The 16,071-nt window shown below is 41.3% G+C and overlaps 1 protein-coding gene and 1 long non-coding RNA gene across 12 annotated transcripts in view; one reads left to right on the top strand and one right to left on the bottom strand.

The window, feature by feature from the left end:
• MECOM (MDS1 and EVI1 complex locus) overlaps positions 1-16,071 on the top strand; it is a 323,615-nt gene that overhangs the window by 305,936 nt on the left and 1,608 nt on the right. For all 11 annotated transcript variants that reach the window (XM_090147662.1, XM_090147661.1, XM_090147663.1 and 8 more), the window contains 6 exons: positions 7,279-7,445; positions 8,704-8,781; positions 11,036-11,205; positions 12,237-12,381; positions 14,747-14,983; positions 15,795-15,981. In XM_090147662.1, coding sequence (XP_090003788.1) covers positions 7,279-7,445; positions 8,704-8,781; positions 11,036-11,205; positions 12,237-12,381; positions 14,747-14,983; positions 15,795-15,981 — 984 coding nt within the window. The remainder of the gene's footprint in view (positions 1-7,278; positions 7,446-8,703; positions 8,782-11,035; positions 11,206-12,236; positions 12,382-14,746; positions 14,984-15,794; positions 15,982-16,071) is intronic.
• Positions 1,828-7,359, bottom strand: LOC149916658 (uncharacterized). The gene is made up of 3 exons (XR_016469764.1): positions 7,247-7,359; positions 5,031-5,134; positions 1,828-2,108 (listed from the first exon to the last, which is right to left on the bottom strand). It is a non-coding gene; the product is annotated as an uncharacterized LOC149916658 (long non-coding RNA).

Genomic DNA, 16,071 nt, shown 5'->3' with positions numbered 1-16,071 from the left:
TACAGAGCACACCACGCTTTCCCACAGAGCACTGTAGCAGGTAAATGCCGTGTGATGTCCAATTGGCTTTATTTTCACTGATCTAATCCTGCAGCTTTTATTTGGTGATGGCAATGGGAGCTTTACCTAAGTGAGGGTTTCAGAATGCACTCTTTGTTTATATTGAACTGAAAATGTTCCAAGCTGTTTTCCTTCAGAGATTGTAGTGACAATTTTCAGGCTGAAATCTCGTTAGCTTGCAAGAGTTAGAAATATTTAATCTGTGTTCTAGACATTAAAACACAGAGCCTCGGAGGACTTCACACTTGTATCTCGTATTGACTTCAGAGGGAGTCAGTCACTTTAATAGTTTTGAAGTTTGGAGTTTAATTGCTATACTTAAAGCCCAAATAAAACACCCATTTATTTGCAGTGCTGGGATCTAACTTGTCCTGTGTGTACAGTTACACACAGTCCCCCCTCGTGTGAACAGAAATTCTGCTTTTAGTATCTGGGATGCATTCAAGCAGGCTCTTCTATTTTTATAAAACTTATTTTTAATACATCTAAATTGCTCTTGAAAAAAACAACAACAAAAAAAGCCACAGCAACTGCTTTTACAGATGCAAGTGGAATAGCACTGAGTTTTGCTCCTCTTATCTCTGAACCCATCAATACTTGCCCCAGATTTTTTCCAACCTCACTGCTGTGGGTCTCAGAGGGAAGACTTGGGGCTGACTCATGCTTGCTCATGGCTTGCAGTGGGACGTGGGCTGGTTGCACAAGGTGAAGCCTGGATTTCCCAGACATAGATGGCAATGTGCTCCTGCCTGCGCGCATAAGGCTCCAGGAATGTCTGCACCCTGCTCTCCTCCACGGCAGTGATGGAGCTTTGCTTTGTGCACATGTGGCTTTGGATGCCCATTTTGTCTCCTTGAAATGCTGGCTTCTAGGATCCTGAGTCTAAGATCCTGAGCACAGATCCCAAATGAGCTCAGTCACAGAGAGGCGACTGGAGCTGTGGGAATGTTTCTACCCAAAACCCCGTTGCAGCGATGCTGGCCTTAGTGAAAACCAGCAAAACAACCAAAGGGAAAGCTGCAGAGATTTTCCATCATTAGTCCTATGCAAGCAGATGACATACCCCTAGGACATAGGATCAGGTGCCAGGCTTGGAGGGGTTCCCAAGCATCCTCTTTGCAGCAGTTCAGTGCAGCCATATCCAGAGCTCATGGAGAGACGTGATTTGGTCTGTGCACCCTGCATCTCAGAGATGCTCTGTTTGGGGATATTTGGGAAGCTGAAAACCCCAGCGCAGCCTGTTTCTTCTGTCTACTTTCTTTGGCATTGGCTTGGTCTTTGGATTTCCTTTGTCCTGTTATTGTTGTGTGAGCATGCATCTTCAGGCCGTGGTAGTGCTTGAGCAACTGCAGCAGCAATAGGTATGTAAGGCATAAAGTGCCTTGCAAGGGATGCTGATTCATGGGTGAATCTTCATCTTGAGAAATCTGAAGGTCGCATATGCCTTCCTGTCTCAATTCACAGTTGCCTGTGCCACATATTTCGAGATTATTTCACATTGTTTCTCATTGTTTGGCAGGAATGCTGTAGTCTGACTCAATGGGGAGCATCCTCTCTTGAGTGGACCACCATTTACTCAGTCTGTGAACTTTTTCATTCCCTACTGGTCCCATCAAGAGAAGGTTGCTATAAAGAGATTCTCTAATGAGATTCAAATTTTATTTGCAATACCCTTGTGGAGCATAATTAATAAGTAATTAAATTAATTTAAAAATAAATGATAAGAAATTGAATGAGTACATTAATAAAGCTTTTATTTTACGGGTGTATTTTAAGACATGATCCATTCTGTTAGATTAGATAAATGCTCACCAACAGCATTAATCCAAGTAGAGATTTTGTGGGTCTCAGCTGAAGCTTCTCACAGCTCCTTCGTAGAGTTCAGCCATGTGTGCAAGGTCTTTGGGCATGGTACAGCTCAGCCAAGTGGCTGGATGGCCAGATACATTGCAACCAATTCACAAGTTGTAATTTTTAGAGAAAGCAGCATGACTTGAACCGGGCAGGAAGAAATTCTGAACTTCGGTAGTTGGGTCTTCAAGATTTCTCTAAATAACAGCAGTAAAAATAGAAAGCAAACATTTGAACAATTTTTTTCCCATGAGTTGTGACCATAAAGTCAGTTGTTTTTATGATAATAGCATCGAAGGAGTCTAGTTAGTAAAACATTAGGTCATGTAATTGATGACATTGTCTGCTAGATTATTTCGTATCATCAGGTTATTCTTAAAAAGCAGCAACAACAAACCTTGCTTTATTTATGACACTTTCTCTGTGGTTGGTTAATAAATTTTAAGACAAATATTCAGGACCCCTGCTGATGGTATCTTGCCCGTTGAAATGTTTATAAATACTTGTTTTAGCCGATTATGGTAATGTCTGCATTTCTGAGTCCGAGCTGGGGAATTGTGACTACATATTAGTTTGCGTCAGTAGGAGGTTAATGGGCTCTCAGGGAGCAGGAGGGAGGTGGGGGGAAGCTGCTTCCTTTTCCAGACATCTGGACATAGATTGAATCAACAACTCCTATATGTAAATCAAAAGTTACTGCTCCCTATAAAACGCTGTCAGTCACCAATCTCAGATTAGGAGCAGACATGACTTGTCCATAAGGCCAAAACTGCAGTGTAAAATATGTAACGGGACCTCCTTGCTCTCCTGCCTCCTCAGAGGGCTTTCTCCATGGATGTGGCAATTAACTAATCCCTCTTTGGGGTCATGCCTTTCTCCCTGTGCCCAGTACGGGTTGGTTGCAGCCTTGGGTGCCTGCTGGGGCTCAGATCCCTAAAAGTTTCCATCCCTGGTGGTGTTCAAGCACCATCCCTGGAGCAAAGCACCCTACTGAGACTGATGCTGTAGCAGTTTGCAGCAGGAACTCGGGGTTTTGGAGAAGTAAAGGCTGCTTGGGTTGTGTTTCAGCTGAAGGAGGGGTTCTCACTGATTGCTCCTAAAGAAGCTCTGCCAACAGGGAAAGTCTTCTGGATTAATAATTATCTAAACAAACAAACAGAAACCAAACAACCAAACCAACAACAACAGGAAAGCAAAGATAAGAATACATTAGCAATTTTTGCAGTAGTTGGATTGTATCACCAGCTTCACCCAGGGGTGTCAATGGGATCTGAAGGATTAAATCTGTTTGTAAACTGTGCAGGAAAGGGAGTAAACAGGCAAAGAGCAGAGAGCCAACAGTTTATTGAGAACAGCTAAATGCAAAGCTAACTGCAGGAGTTCCACCAAAAGCTGAGTCACCAGGGATTAAAATAGCAGTGAAACTCAATGTTAGTAAGTACCAAGTTATACAGAGGGGAAGGTATAACTCTTCACTCGGGTCATTCAGGAAAAGCATCTTGAAGTCAATAGTTTTATGAAAATATTATCTGAGTGCTTAACAGAAATGAATTGAAAATGTCATTATGTTATATTGCTTTCAGGTCTTGAATACAACTGAAACCCCTCTCAAAAAAGGCAGAGTAGAATTAGAAAAGACGCAGAAAAGTGCAACAATGATGGTCAGAGGTAGGGAACAGCTTCCCCACAAAAAGAGCCTAAAGATGATTTTGATTTTTGAGCTTGGAAAAAAAATGCCCGAGAGAGCTGTGCCACAGCTCTGTAAAATGGTGAAGGGTGAGGACCTGAGTGAGAAATGGTTATTCATTAGTTTTTACAACACAGAAAAAATGAGGGACACCCAGTTGAATTATCAGGCAAAAGGATTTTGTTCAAAGGAACAAAAGCCAGCATCTTTTCATATGCACCTAATTGTACTGGTGGACTCCTTGACAAAAATGCAAATGGATTCAAAGTGGGTTTAGAGAGATGAATGGGAGCTAAAGCCATCTCTGTTCAATGCAGTAATCGAGATGCAGTCACTAATTAAAGCTCTTACACCTCTCATTTCTGGCACATGACGGACAGTGGGCAGAAGGTCTGGTCCTTGGAGAACCATCTGTGTGTCCTGGGGCCACTGCTTAAAACCATGGCACTGGTTCCCCAGAAGTGTATGTCAGAGTGTTCATAATTTCTGCTTGGTCTTACTTGTGTCCTAAGCACCACAAATGCTGGATTTCACATCGCTCTGTTCAGATTTTGCAAATGGATTGATGAGTGGTGGATGTTAACTGAAATTTAAAGTAGGTGAGACCCTGTTGTTGGGCAGGGATGACAGGTTTTGTATGGGCTGTAACGAACCCGTGCTGCACATGTGCATATCATCCCCATGGCAGTTCCTGTGCCAGGTGCTGTGCAGCACTGGGGGCATCCCAGATATGCTAGGGAGAGAGGAGCAGAGTGCAAGAGCTGAGAAGCAGCTGGGATGTGATGGAGAAGAGCATCCTGAAGGTTGCAAACCCTTCAGTGGTTTGCAGTTTACTTCCCTATATCTGCATTGTTGATGCCTTCCAAACTTCTGTGTAGGATTTCCTTTTCCTACTGCTGATGTCAGCTGTTAGCCTTGGGTTTTTTAGCCAAGTTTTCTGCAGAGGAGCATCAGCTTCTGTGTGGAGCTGGTGACCTTCATGGTGGGGCACAGTCTGGGCAGGAAGGCTAACAGGGAGCAAACTCATCTCTCATCTTCACTCTGCTTTAATCAGAGCTGGCTTCTGTGATGTTGCAACCTCTGCAAGTGCATTTTTTGGAAAAAGAATTTACTGCCCCTGTTATTCTTAAGAAAATGCTCCAATATTGTGAGCCACATCTCCATCAGATAGACAGTGCTGTAATTGTACCAACAGCAGCGGAGTGACACTGATTCATATCAGGAAAGACTTTGGGCTGAGCATTTCCCTTTGTTGTATTTCTTGAAACATATAAATCATAGCAGGTAACTACAGGGATAAGTCTTAAAAAACACAATAGTCATTCCTGTGGTGAGAAACATATTTTTGGAAATCTCGTAATGCTTTATAATAATTGGAAGTGCTTGTAATTCCTCTGAACGAAGGATTTAAGATTAGATCCTGATTTCATACCTGTTTGAGGACTGACGTAGTCCTGGTGGCAGGGAGGGGTTGGTGCTGACCTATGGCACTGTACATGAGAGAAGATTGATTCTCCATTTCTCCTCTGCAAAATCCTGAAGATAATAAAAAGAAATAAGCATGACTAAGCCATTTTAAATGGAAAGGGGAAAATAGTTGCTTTAATATATTACTGAAGGGAACCACGTACGTGAGAAATGATGATCCAAAAATGATTTAAAACCACTAGATAATGAAACTGACTTGAATATTAAATAAACATAAATAAAACATTTATTATACTTCTCGATGCCCTTATTATTCTTCACTATAAATATGTGCTATCATAACCCATACACTGTCTTGTCACTGCTAATCAGCCTGAAGGCCAAAGGTCATTTTTCATTCAAACCATTAATTTCCCACAATTGCAAAACTGATAAATGATTTCTTGCAGGGAACAATTAGAAGGAGTTACAGGCAGCGGAAGAACTATTATAAAAGGTTTAAGAATCAATTCTTACTGCAGAAAAATATGAAGTCCTATAAAAATAAATGTATGGTAATGTTGAGTCATATGGGTTGATAATGACATCTCTCTGCCGAGATAGAATTACCTCCTCTCCCAGCAGCATCATCATTACATATCTCATGCCTGTGATCAGTACGTGTCAAAATCCTTCATATTGACAAATGTGCTGTCCACTTGCATCTGTGGAGAATGTTTTAGCAGCTGAGTGATTATGAATCAAACCCCAGAGCTTACAGCCCCTACTGCCTCGCAATGCTTTCCCATTTGTTGCCTGACAAGTAAATGTATCTTGACTTCCCTCTGAGATTTTCTTTTTTTTTTTCCAGCGTGTTTGATGAAAGACATTTGGCAAATTGGCAGTGGTACTCTGTACATTGCAATTTGTACTCAGCATTAGGAGTCTGAGCATGAAATGAGAGGGCAGGCTGTGGGCTAAAGGGAAAAAAAAGACCAAAGCCAGAGCTAGCCAGCACCTGCAGAGCCCTGTCTGGAGACAAACATGCAGTTCTTCCCATTAAAATAACAGCAAACGGAATCAGAGTAGTCCTTGTGGATTCTGAAGAATGTGCTGCAGAGGTGTTCTGATAGATAGCACTTGATTAATGCTGTGGTTTATGACGAAGCAATTTGCATGCTCATGGCATGGGATCTCCACTGTGCCCACCTTCTTTAAGTGCAGATCTTGCATTTCTATTGTTTATTTGTTTATTTTTTCCATATGTTTATGGTGACAGTAGGAGGCAGGCAGCTATTTTACCTGTCAGGAGGCTCAGCAGCAATCTTCGGCTCTTTATGTGACAATGTTGGAAGTTTTGGACCATTTCTTGTGGTCGTTTCCAGATACTTTGAAGGGAAACAATCTTCAGAAATTATTTAATACCCCCTCCCTGAAAATTAAAGCCCTTTAATACAGCTGCAGGAGGAGGCAGCATCCCCAAAGTCTGTAGGGTTTACAAGCAACCGAAGGTAGAGTAGAAATATTAAGAGATTGTAAGAAAACCTGACAGGCATCTAGTGGGTAATGTGAATGAATAAAATAGCACCAAACCCACCAGAGCTTCATTTCTGATGGATTTATGTCATGACATTTGACTCTGATCTGCAAGGTTTGACTTGAATGCTTGGATGTGGCTGGGACAATGATGGAGCTTCTCGGGTTGTTGCATCTACTAGTTGAGCTGGAGCGCTTTGTGTCCTTTGAGATATTTGTCCTCTGCAAGTCCATAATTAAAACAAAGAAAGAAAGAAAGAAAAAGATAGTAGGAATTCATCTCTTATTGAGTTCTCTATTTTTTCTATTGATTTGATCTAAAGAGGCCAGTGGTTTCAGTGGATGGGCTGCACACTCATACACACCCACAGAGTACGGCTGCACAGCTCTACTTCTGTAGCTGTTGAGGCTTAAAAAGAACATGAAATTATCACTGGCTGATTTAGACTTTGTATGGAAGCAGCTTTACCTGTAGCCACTAGAGCAGTTCTGCTCTGTACTGGTCTTGAAGTGGAACACAACCCATTGCAGCAGTTATAGGGGTTACTCTGAGAGGGCCATCATCATGGCCACCACATTGCATACTCTGCCCAGTAGTATTTGTGACTGCAGCTCTACATTTGCCATTTTGTCTGTCTTCTTGGAAGTCTGTGCCCCTTATGCTTAGCATTTTCAGCACAGACACAAACCCACAGCGGTACTCACCGTGCCGACTGTTGTGCCATCTTCCATTGCAGATGTCAGCTATAGAAAACATGGCCGAAAAGCTGGAGAGTTTCAGTGCCTTGAAGCCAGAGGCCAATGAGATGATCCAGTCAATGCCATCCATGTTCAACTTCCGAGCCCCTCCAAGTGCTCTGCCTGAGACCCTCCTGCGCAAGGGCAAGGAGCGCTACACCTGCAGGTAACAACACAAAGCTATTCCATAAGCAACTCCTTGTCTAAATTTCCTCATCACTTTCATATTCATGAGTGTGCTTTCGTTACGGATTGTTTTTTTTAATTGTAAACTACGGAATTGTTTTTCTCATGTTTTCCTCTCTTTGACATCCAAGGGAATCAGTGATAAAACAGATGACTTATTAGGACATAAGCATGCAGATTTCAAAGAACAATGAAGATGATTGTACATAGAACCAACATGAATGGCAGCTTTGTCAAGGAGAGCAGAATTAGCTGTCTTGAGGACTTGTACATCATGTAAAAAAAATAAATGCAGTCTTAAAAACGAAGGGATGCAATTTTCAAAGCCAACATGTTAAGCAACCATCAGCCTCATTCTCCTGAGAGCTGTGTGTGCTCTGTCCACATACAAAAATGAGCTGAATGTGATTAATAGAACTGGAACAATTATAAACTGAATAATAATAGGCTTCTTAAATGAGCAGGAAGGGCTCACAGTATCTGTATATAGGTATATAATATCTGTATCTATCAACATGTATCCACATTATATATTTTATATTAATTAGATAGTATATATTTCATATATATATTTATGCATGTCGTATATATACAATCATTATTATTCCTGTGGCATATTATAGAGTTTGGAGAATGGTTTTTAAATGTAGGTCTCTGTATCATCTCCAGAATGCACAGGTGTTTGACATTGGCGTATTGGTTTATCTGATCTTTCTGAAAACATGCAACCTTCTTTCAAGACATGTTGTTACAGAAATATACCTTGATGGATTAAATCTTTGAGTCTTGTCAGGTCTGATCCTATTCAGTGCACAAGATGATGTCACGTTTGCTGACACATAGAATTGGCTGGAAGGTTTGAAATTTGCTTACATTGAAGTTGAAATCCAAGACTTTAATAGCAGATCCTCATGATTCCAAATCTGAATGTGACAGATAAGCACTTAGCGAGATTAGAGATTTTGTGCAGTCTCTGAAGCTAGTATGTTTTCATGTACCATTTGCTTATGCAGAAAAAAAGCCGGTTGGTGCCAGCAATTCCAATTCCGTTCTTATGTGTGTGTGTGTCTCAATCACTTCTATTTATTTGATGCTTTTATTGAGGTGTCATTACACCAAAGCAGTGCCAATAGTACCGCAGAGCTGTGATTCCATTTGGGCTGTGCCTGTAGCGCGTCTCAGACTGAAACATAGCCAGCATTGCTTGCATTGCCTTACGGAGCTTCTTCTCATCACAGATACTGTGGCAAGATTTTCCCCAGATCTGCAAACCTAACCCGTCACCTGAGGACACACACTGGAGAGCAGCCCTACAGGTACCACATTGTTACACACATTGGTGGTTGTGCATTTTATGTGAGTAAAGCAGGGGGACACGTGTGCAAGAGGGGATATTAATGGTGGCTTTGTTACTGACCTCAACAAATTCAGGGGTGAGACACCATTGCCATTGGAAAAGGCACGTCCTCATGGCTAAGCAAAGCTGTTCCCACATGGTTGCTGTCATGTCAAGGCGTGTGCATGATGCTGAAGCATCACTCACCCATTTGCTCAGCTGTGGCACCTTGTGCATGAGCCTGAGCCCTTTCAGTTACCTAGATAATTCCCCACTGATACCAGCAGGCACGTTTTGCTGCCCAAACCTTGAAAATCTCATTGCTACCCACCATTGCATTTTGATTTTGTATCCAAAAATAGGCAGTCCTGGGTAAGCAGGGTTCCCTGTGGTCAGGCAGGTCACTGTTAGGAGAGCTCGGGTGGACTTTTGGACTTGATGTTAGAAATGGGCTTCCTCGTGCCAGCTGAACTTTTTTCCCCAATTAAACTCACCATAAATTTTCTATTCTTTGTGGGAAAGTGTCTTCGTTTCTCAGAACCCTTTGAGGATGGCAAACGTGAAAATTTGCCTTTGTTTAAAACAGGGCTTTTGTACTCTTCTGGGCAAGGGTGGCTGCATGCAGTGCTGCTGTTCTGTATTTTCACTGCAGAGATGGGGGAGGTTTTGGTCATAGCCTGTGGAATTCTTTTGGCATAAGCAGCCACTCAGGCACCATTTGCAGTCCTGTCTTTGCCGTGTGGGATGGATGGCACTTTGGAATGAGTAGGGTGAAATGATTTTCAAGAGGATTTACAGCCATGTTTGGCCTTACAAAAACCAAGTGGGCTTTTATTGTTGTTTGTGTTTGTTTGTTTGTTTTGGTAAGAACTCTGTGGTGTTATTTTCAGCCTAAAGTTGGGTGTTTTGTCCATCATCTGATTTTTGAAAGATCCCAGTTGCAAAAACATGACTGTATTTATATGATACGAATCTGGATGCTTTCTGAGGCCTGAGTAACCAAAACCCATGTGGGTGTACTCTCTTGTTGATAAGGATATGTATGTGATATTTTATCCAGGACAGTTACACACAGAAATGTGTATGGAAGCTTTGCCTTATTGAAAATGAAAGATTAATTTAAATCAGCTGGAAAGAAGCCAGCTCATGTTCCAGTAAAACAAATGCACAAATTTCTGTGTTTTATGACCTGTAAAAGCTCATTGTTTGGGAGGAAACAATATGGTGGGGTTGGTGTTTTTTTTTTTTGCCTCGAGTCTCTTTGGGAAATGAGATTCACATCTAATTTTATTGAAGAAATGTCTTAATGCATGTAATGCTTGTCCATGACATAAAAGCCAGGAACAATTAGTAACATAATGGGTGATTTCAGCACTAAAAAATTGACATCATTGACAAGCATAAGAGACATGTAGAGAAGTACAGCAGAAATGAAAGATTGAGAAACTAAAGTGGTGAAGACTGTTGGCTGGTTGCCAGCAAGAGAATTTGGAATAGTTATAGTATGACTTAGTAATGGCTTAAAGAGCAATACAGTAAAGGCTTTAGGGACTCCAAATCACTGCCGAGTATGAAAATTGATGCCTCTGGTACCAGAGTGATAGACTAAACTACTCACATTGGCACAGTATTAAAGGTTGGGATTGTTTATTGCTGGTTTTTGCAAGATAACCAAATTTCCTCTGGGATTAGCAATCAAGCAAGCTAATTCCTCAAGAAAAGATTTAATCACACAGTATAATTTAGAATAGGAAAAGAAATAGCCCTTTTTACCTTATTTGAGCATTAGAAGAGATCTGTTTCATGTTTTTTCCAAAAGTGTTTAATTGTATTGTATTGGCAGCACATGAAACAACAGAGTTATTGCTCTACTGTTTTCAAACTTCCCAACTTTGCGTGCAACAGTTTAAAAAACATGGGAATCAATTACCCAGGCTAATTCAATGCCATTAACTCTGAAATATTATGCTCATTCCTAAAAGCAGTATTGAAGAGATAAAGACTAATGTGAATTAAAGATTAAAACCAATTGTAAAAGTGATGTCTTCTTTCCAAGAGCACGGCTCTACAGTTATTCAGCCAGAACACTTTGGAGGGAGGGTATTGGCACAAGAGGGACCAAGAGTTTGAGTACTTGGGCAAATCTTGGAAGGTGCTTCATGTCTCTTAGAGTAAATCTGACATTCTAAGCAACTAACAAATGCTTTTCTTCCCACCTGTTTTGCTTTTTTTAGATGCAAATACTGTGACAGGTCCTTTAGCATATCTTCCAACCTGCAGAGACATGTCCGTAATATCCACAATAAAGAGAAGCCATTCAAGTGTCACTTGTGTGACAGGTGTTTTGGTCAACAAACCAATCTTGACAGACATCTAAAAAAGCATGAGAATGGCAACATGTCTGGTATGTATGCCTTTTCCCTTTCCATTGCCCCCTGTGTGCAGCTCACGTATGCATACAAGGACTTCACATTCCCATTCAGTGCTGACTTTGAGCTCTGAGAGTGTCAATAGGCACAAGTTATTCTGCACTGTCTGCTCCGGTGAGGGGATTTTTGGAAAATATGTAAGTGCCTAAGCTCTGCAGACATTTAAAGTGCTTTGAAAATCCCAGCATTAACTCTACGCTTGTATAACTTAATACCACTGGATGATGACTTTTCTTTTGGCTTTAATTAAGCCAACCAGAACATTGTGAGAACAGCCTGGGAAAATTGGTTGAATCTCAGTGATTTGGCTGTCGATAGACATCCCAGCTTTAGAGTCTCAGGGGGTACCCTAAAAGATTTTCTTGGCACACTGTAAAATATTCCCACTGTCAGGAGCTGAAAATCCCCGTGATGGAGGTAAATGCCCCAGAGCAAGTTTGTCACCTCACAGCAGCAGCAAAGGCAGCACTCTGTGCTGAGTATCGTTGGTCTGGTTTAGGTATCTGCAGGGTTTCATGAAACCTCTGCAGTCTTTTCAGTCTACTTTTGCTCCAGTGGAAATAACCAGGTGCATGTACTGAAGGCAGAGCTGTCTGTTCCCCGGTTCACAGAGATGTCTGCAACTGATCTCTCTCTCGGTGCTAACAAACCTGGATGATTATGTCAATGCCTGCTTCATTCTCTATGGAAACCTGCAGAATTCATAACTAAACTTAAGTTCCATTTGCTCAGTTCAGCCATTGTTCTAGCACAGTTATTGACTGATGGTACTGAAGCTGCAGGGTAACAGGAAAGATAAATGGGAACCACCTTAGCGTGTGGATAGGAACTCTTCCCTTCTAAGTGCCAGTTTTACAGCTGAAAGCTGGCAGAGCACACTGAACAGCTCTCACTGGGTCTCACCCAGTTAAACCATCATTTCAATTTTGTTTCAGTTTGATTTAGAAAATTAAATGTAGAAAATGTAAATGAGCAACAACAGAAGTCCTTTTTTTCTCCTGTTAAGGTACTGCAACATCTTCACCTCACTCAGAACTGGAAAGCACAGGGGCCATCCTAGATGACAAAGAAGATTCTTACTTCACAGAAATTAGGAATTTTATTGGAAACAGCAACCACAACAATCAATCCCCCCGAAACTCAGAGGAGAGGTAAGTTGTGACTGTTACAATTTCCTTTGTTTTACATTCACAGCAGAACAGGTGGACTCTACATCCAGTAGCTAAACCTGGATTAATAACCATTACTTAAATGTAATTTAAATGTGTAGTTAATAAAGTAGGGTAAGCTAAATTCTTAAGTGAAATGGAGCATTATGTCTAAGAAGTCCTGTTCTGCAACTGATTCAGTGCCTAGAAAGATGCTTGCTAGCAAAAAGTCAGTAAGGCTGTGGGTAGGTGAGAACACCTGGTAAGATTTATTAAGTATACGTGTTTCAATTCTTTTAAGCTGGTAGAAGAGAGGCCATTTCTAAGTATTTTCAGCTAATAAAGATTATAGCTAAGCTAAAAAGGCTGTAACAGGGATACACATATCAACTGTACATATTTCTGTGAGGCTGGTTTTGCGTTATGAATTATTTATGCTTTTGAGTTGGCATTACATTATCGACATCAAAACTTTCTTACTGTTGGTGACAAACTTCACTGTCTTCTCAATTTCCAGATGTCTTTGTGAGGGAATAAAAATGGTGGACGTAACAAAATTTCCCTGCAAGTATTGGATTAAGTGATTACATGCATATTCAAATTTCATTCCTTCTTGATTGGCAATGAGAGCTTGGGATTTTTTCTTTGCACATCTGGTCTCAACATGTCCTCCAACAGGACGTCAGCAAAGTGAAAAGGTTGCTGGGTTATGCAGTGTTTCCTTTCTAAATTTGGCACTTCAGACTGCTTTTGATGGATATTTTATCCCTGGCAAATTGCTGCATTTGAAAGCATAATTAGAGAATCTGTTTTCTTAATCACATGGCTTTTGTTACTTTGGTTGTAGTCCATCTCCCTTTCATTCCTTGCAGCCTCAATCGAGCATAACAAGCAAGTTGGCAGCCTAAGCTATACTCAGCAATTTCTTATATCTGCCTATTTAAATAAAAGATGATAAAGAGATACTGCTCTGATTAACTTAGAGAGGGGGGTGGTTGCTCCAGCTCTCCTGACTCTGGATAGCGTCAGATTTTTCAATACTGTGATATAAACAGTCTATTCCCTAACTTTTCCTAATGCTTGTGACAATCAGCTGGAATTTGCTCAGAAAATAGATGAAATTATGCTATTGTGTAATAAACTATCTTTCATTTGTATGTCCTCCATAGGAAAGAAGAGTACATCTGTTACGACCGTGAGTCTTACATTAGATATCAGATATGCTCACAGGTCTCATCCTTATCTAGCTAAAACTTTTGCTGTATCCCATATTGTCCCACACAGTTTGAAGCACATGCAGTCTAACACAAACTGCGGGCAGACAATAACGTTTCCATTTTTGTAACTGTATTCCTGGAAGAGTAGGGACCTTTTGCACAATTAGAACAATAGCTGAATCAAGGCCTCCATGCTACATAAAGCAGTGGAGCAGATAGGCTGGTGGCTGCATTCACGTGGCCCCATTGGTTCAGCCCAGTCGTATCCTCAGTGCTTCTGGCCTTGTGTTTGTTGATGCCATAGTTGTGCTGAATGCTGTTGGCACTCGATTAATGCAGTGGATGTGATGTGGCTGCAGATAGACCCAATCCTGGTGGTTGAGGCCATTTGCAAGTAAGCCCCTACTACAGCGTGGATGTTATATCCTTGAAAAGATCCCATAGGAAGTAGTTTAGGAAAGTTTGAACATAAGAGACAACGCAGTAACCTTGTATGGAGCAAAGTGTTCTCCACATGCTCATTTCATAGGACTAAAGACTTTTCATTTCAAACATTTTATGATCTTTCTTTAATTCTTCAAATCAGTCAGTAATGCAGTTCAGTTTGGAGGCAATATTACAGACAACTCTTGGGTCTTCAGCTGAATCACTTAGGTTCCCATGTATGTAATTCATACGTTCAGTTAAGTAATATGGCTTCCAAATGGATGGTGGTGTGCAAAATTAATTATGCATGTAATTTTGACTTTAAAATGCTGAACACAGTATTGGATGTCACTGTTGAAAATGCCAGATCTGGTTTTCCGAGTTTCTCGACCCCTCTGGCTTCTGCTAAAAGTCAATGAGTTGTTTTGCCTAGACTTCATACATGATTGGAAATATGAGATGAAATAATGCGTGAGAAAATTTGGAATGGATATCTGAACATCCTTCCTCTTGAACAGTAGTTTAGGCTCTCAGAATGACAGGAGAATCTCGTGCTGAATGCACTGTAATGCCCCACTGACTTCTAGTGGAATTTTCTACAATAGTGCCTAAATGAAATTATTTTACTGGTACATCTTTTTTAGATCTGTCTCTGACAGCCCACTGGTATGGAGTTTTCTTGAGTGATTTTTGATGATCGCATTTGTTTCTTTCGGTACTTTCAGAATGAATGGCAGTCACTTTAAGGATGAAAAAGCCATGGTAACCAGCCAGAACTCAGATTTGTTGGATGACGAAGAGGCAGAAGATGAAGTAATGATGGACGAAGAAGATGAAGAAAGTGAAATTGCAGGGAAAACAGTCAAAGAGCCTGTTACAAGTGACATACATGAGGGGACTCCTGAGGAGGATTACGAGGAAACGAGTACTTTGGACATGAACTGCAAAGCTTCCCCTGGCAGGTTGGTTCCTTCCTAGTATTGGTTTGCTCAATACACAAATAAAAACAATAAACCATACAAGAGTGCCAGCACCAAACTGTGTGCCGTGGGAACCTGTCTGAGGTAGCCAACTTTCCCGTTACGATAGCAACGTGCATCCGTGTTTTGGTCAATACCAGCCCTGTTTTCAGTCTCTTCATGCAAACTCTGTGGCCTCTAAGGGGAAAAATAAGTTTGCCTAGGGAACTATTGTCATGTTCTGGGTGAGACAGGAAATGTTCATGGGAGTTATGTTATCTGCTCCTTAAACATACCCTAATAGCCCATAATGGTCTCAAGAAAGGCTGTGGAGACACCACAGAAGAGAGACAGCCTCTCCCACTTCTGCTCCTGCTGCCCACTCGCTCCTTTTTAGAATAGAAAACGTGGTTCCTTTTGTTTCAGGACCATGGTTCCACAGTGCAAGGTGGTTTATGAGCCTATAAAAGGAGAAAAATCCGAGGTGTAAATGTGAGAGGAAGAGGGATTGCAGTGAGGATCAGCCTTAAACGCCAAGTTGGTGATGGTGGGCAGCACTAAATGTTACCAAGGGTGGTTTGGCCAACGTGACCGTGCACTGCAGGTCACCAGCAGGACATCAAGGGGCTCTGGGGGCTCCTTCAAACCTCCTGCTTACCAGGCTGCTCTGCAGCACACGTGGTTTTTGGTGGAGGTGGTTAAAAACCTGGGAGTAAACGTGAATGCCTGAGAAGTGTTGAGCAGCAGCAGTTCACTGGCAGCCTCCAGTTAACTGATGTTAAAAGTCCCTGTAACCTCTGTGGTGTTTTTGTAGGTATAAAGAGGAGGAATATAATAAGACTGGACTTTCAGCTTTGGACCACATAAGGCACTTCACAGATAGCCTCAAAATGAGGAAAATGGAAGAAAATCAATATAGTGAAGCTGAATTGGCAGCTTTCAATACTTCCCAGCTGCCAGAGGACCTAAAACAACCATTGTACAGGAAATCCAAATCCCAGGTAAAAGCTTAACTCAGTTAAAATGTTATTGTCACCCAATACCTAAAGGATTAAGCTGTTAGTCTGTGGCAGGCAAAGTCTTTTCAGATT

Source organism: Phasianus colchicus, chromosome 10 (genome assembly GCF_987193195.1).
Source record: "Phasianus colchicus chromosome 10, bPhaCol1.hap1.1, whole genome shotgun sequence".
NCBI classification, from domain to species: Eukaryota; Metazoa; Chordata; class Aves; order Galliformes; family Phasianidae; genus Phasianus; species Phasianus colchicus.
The sequence above is the reverse complement of the archived record's forward strand: the minus strand, read 5'-3'. Positions and strand labels throughout refer to the sequence as shown.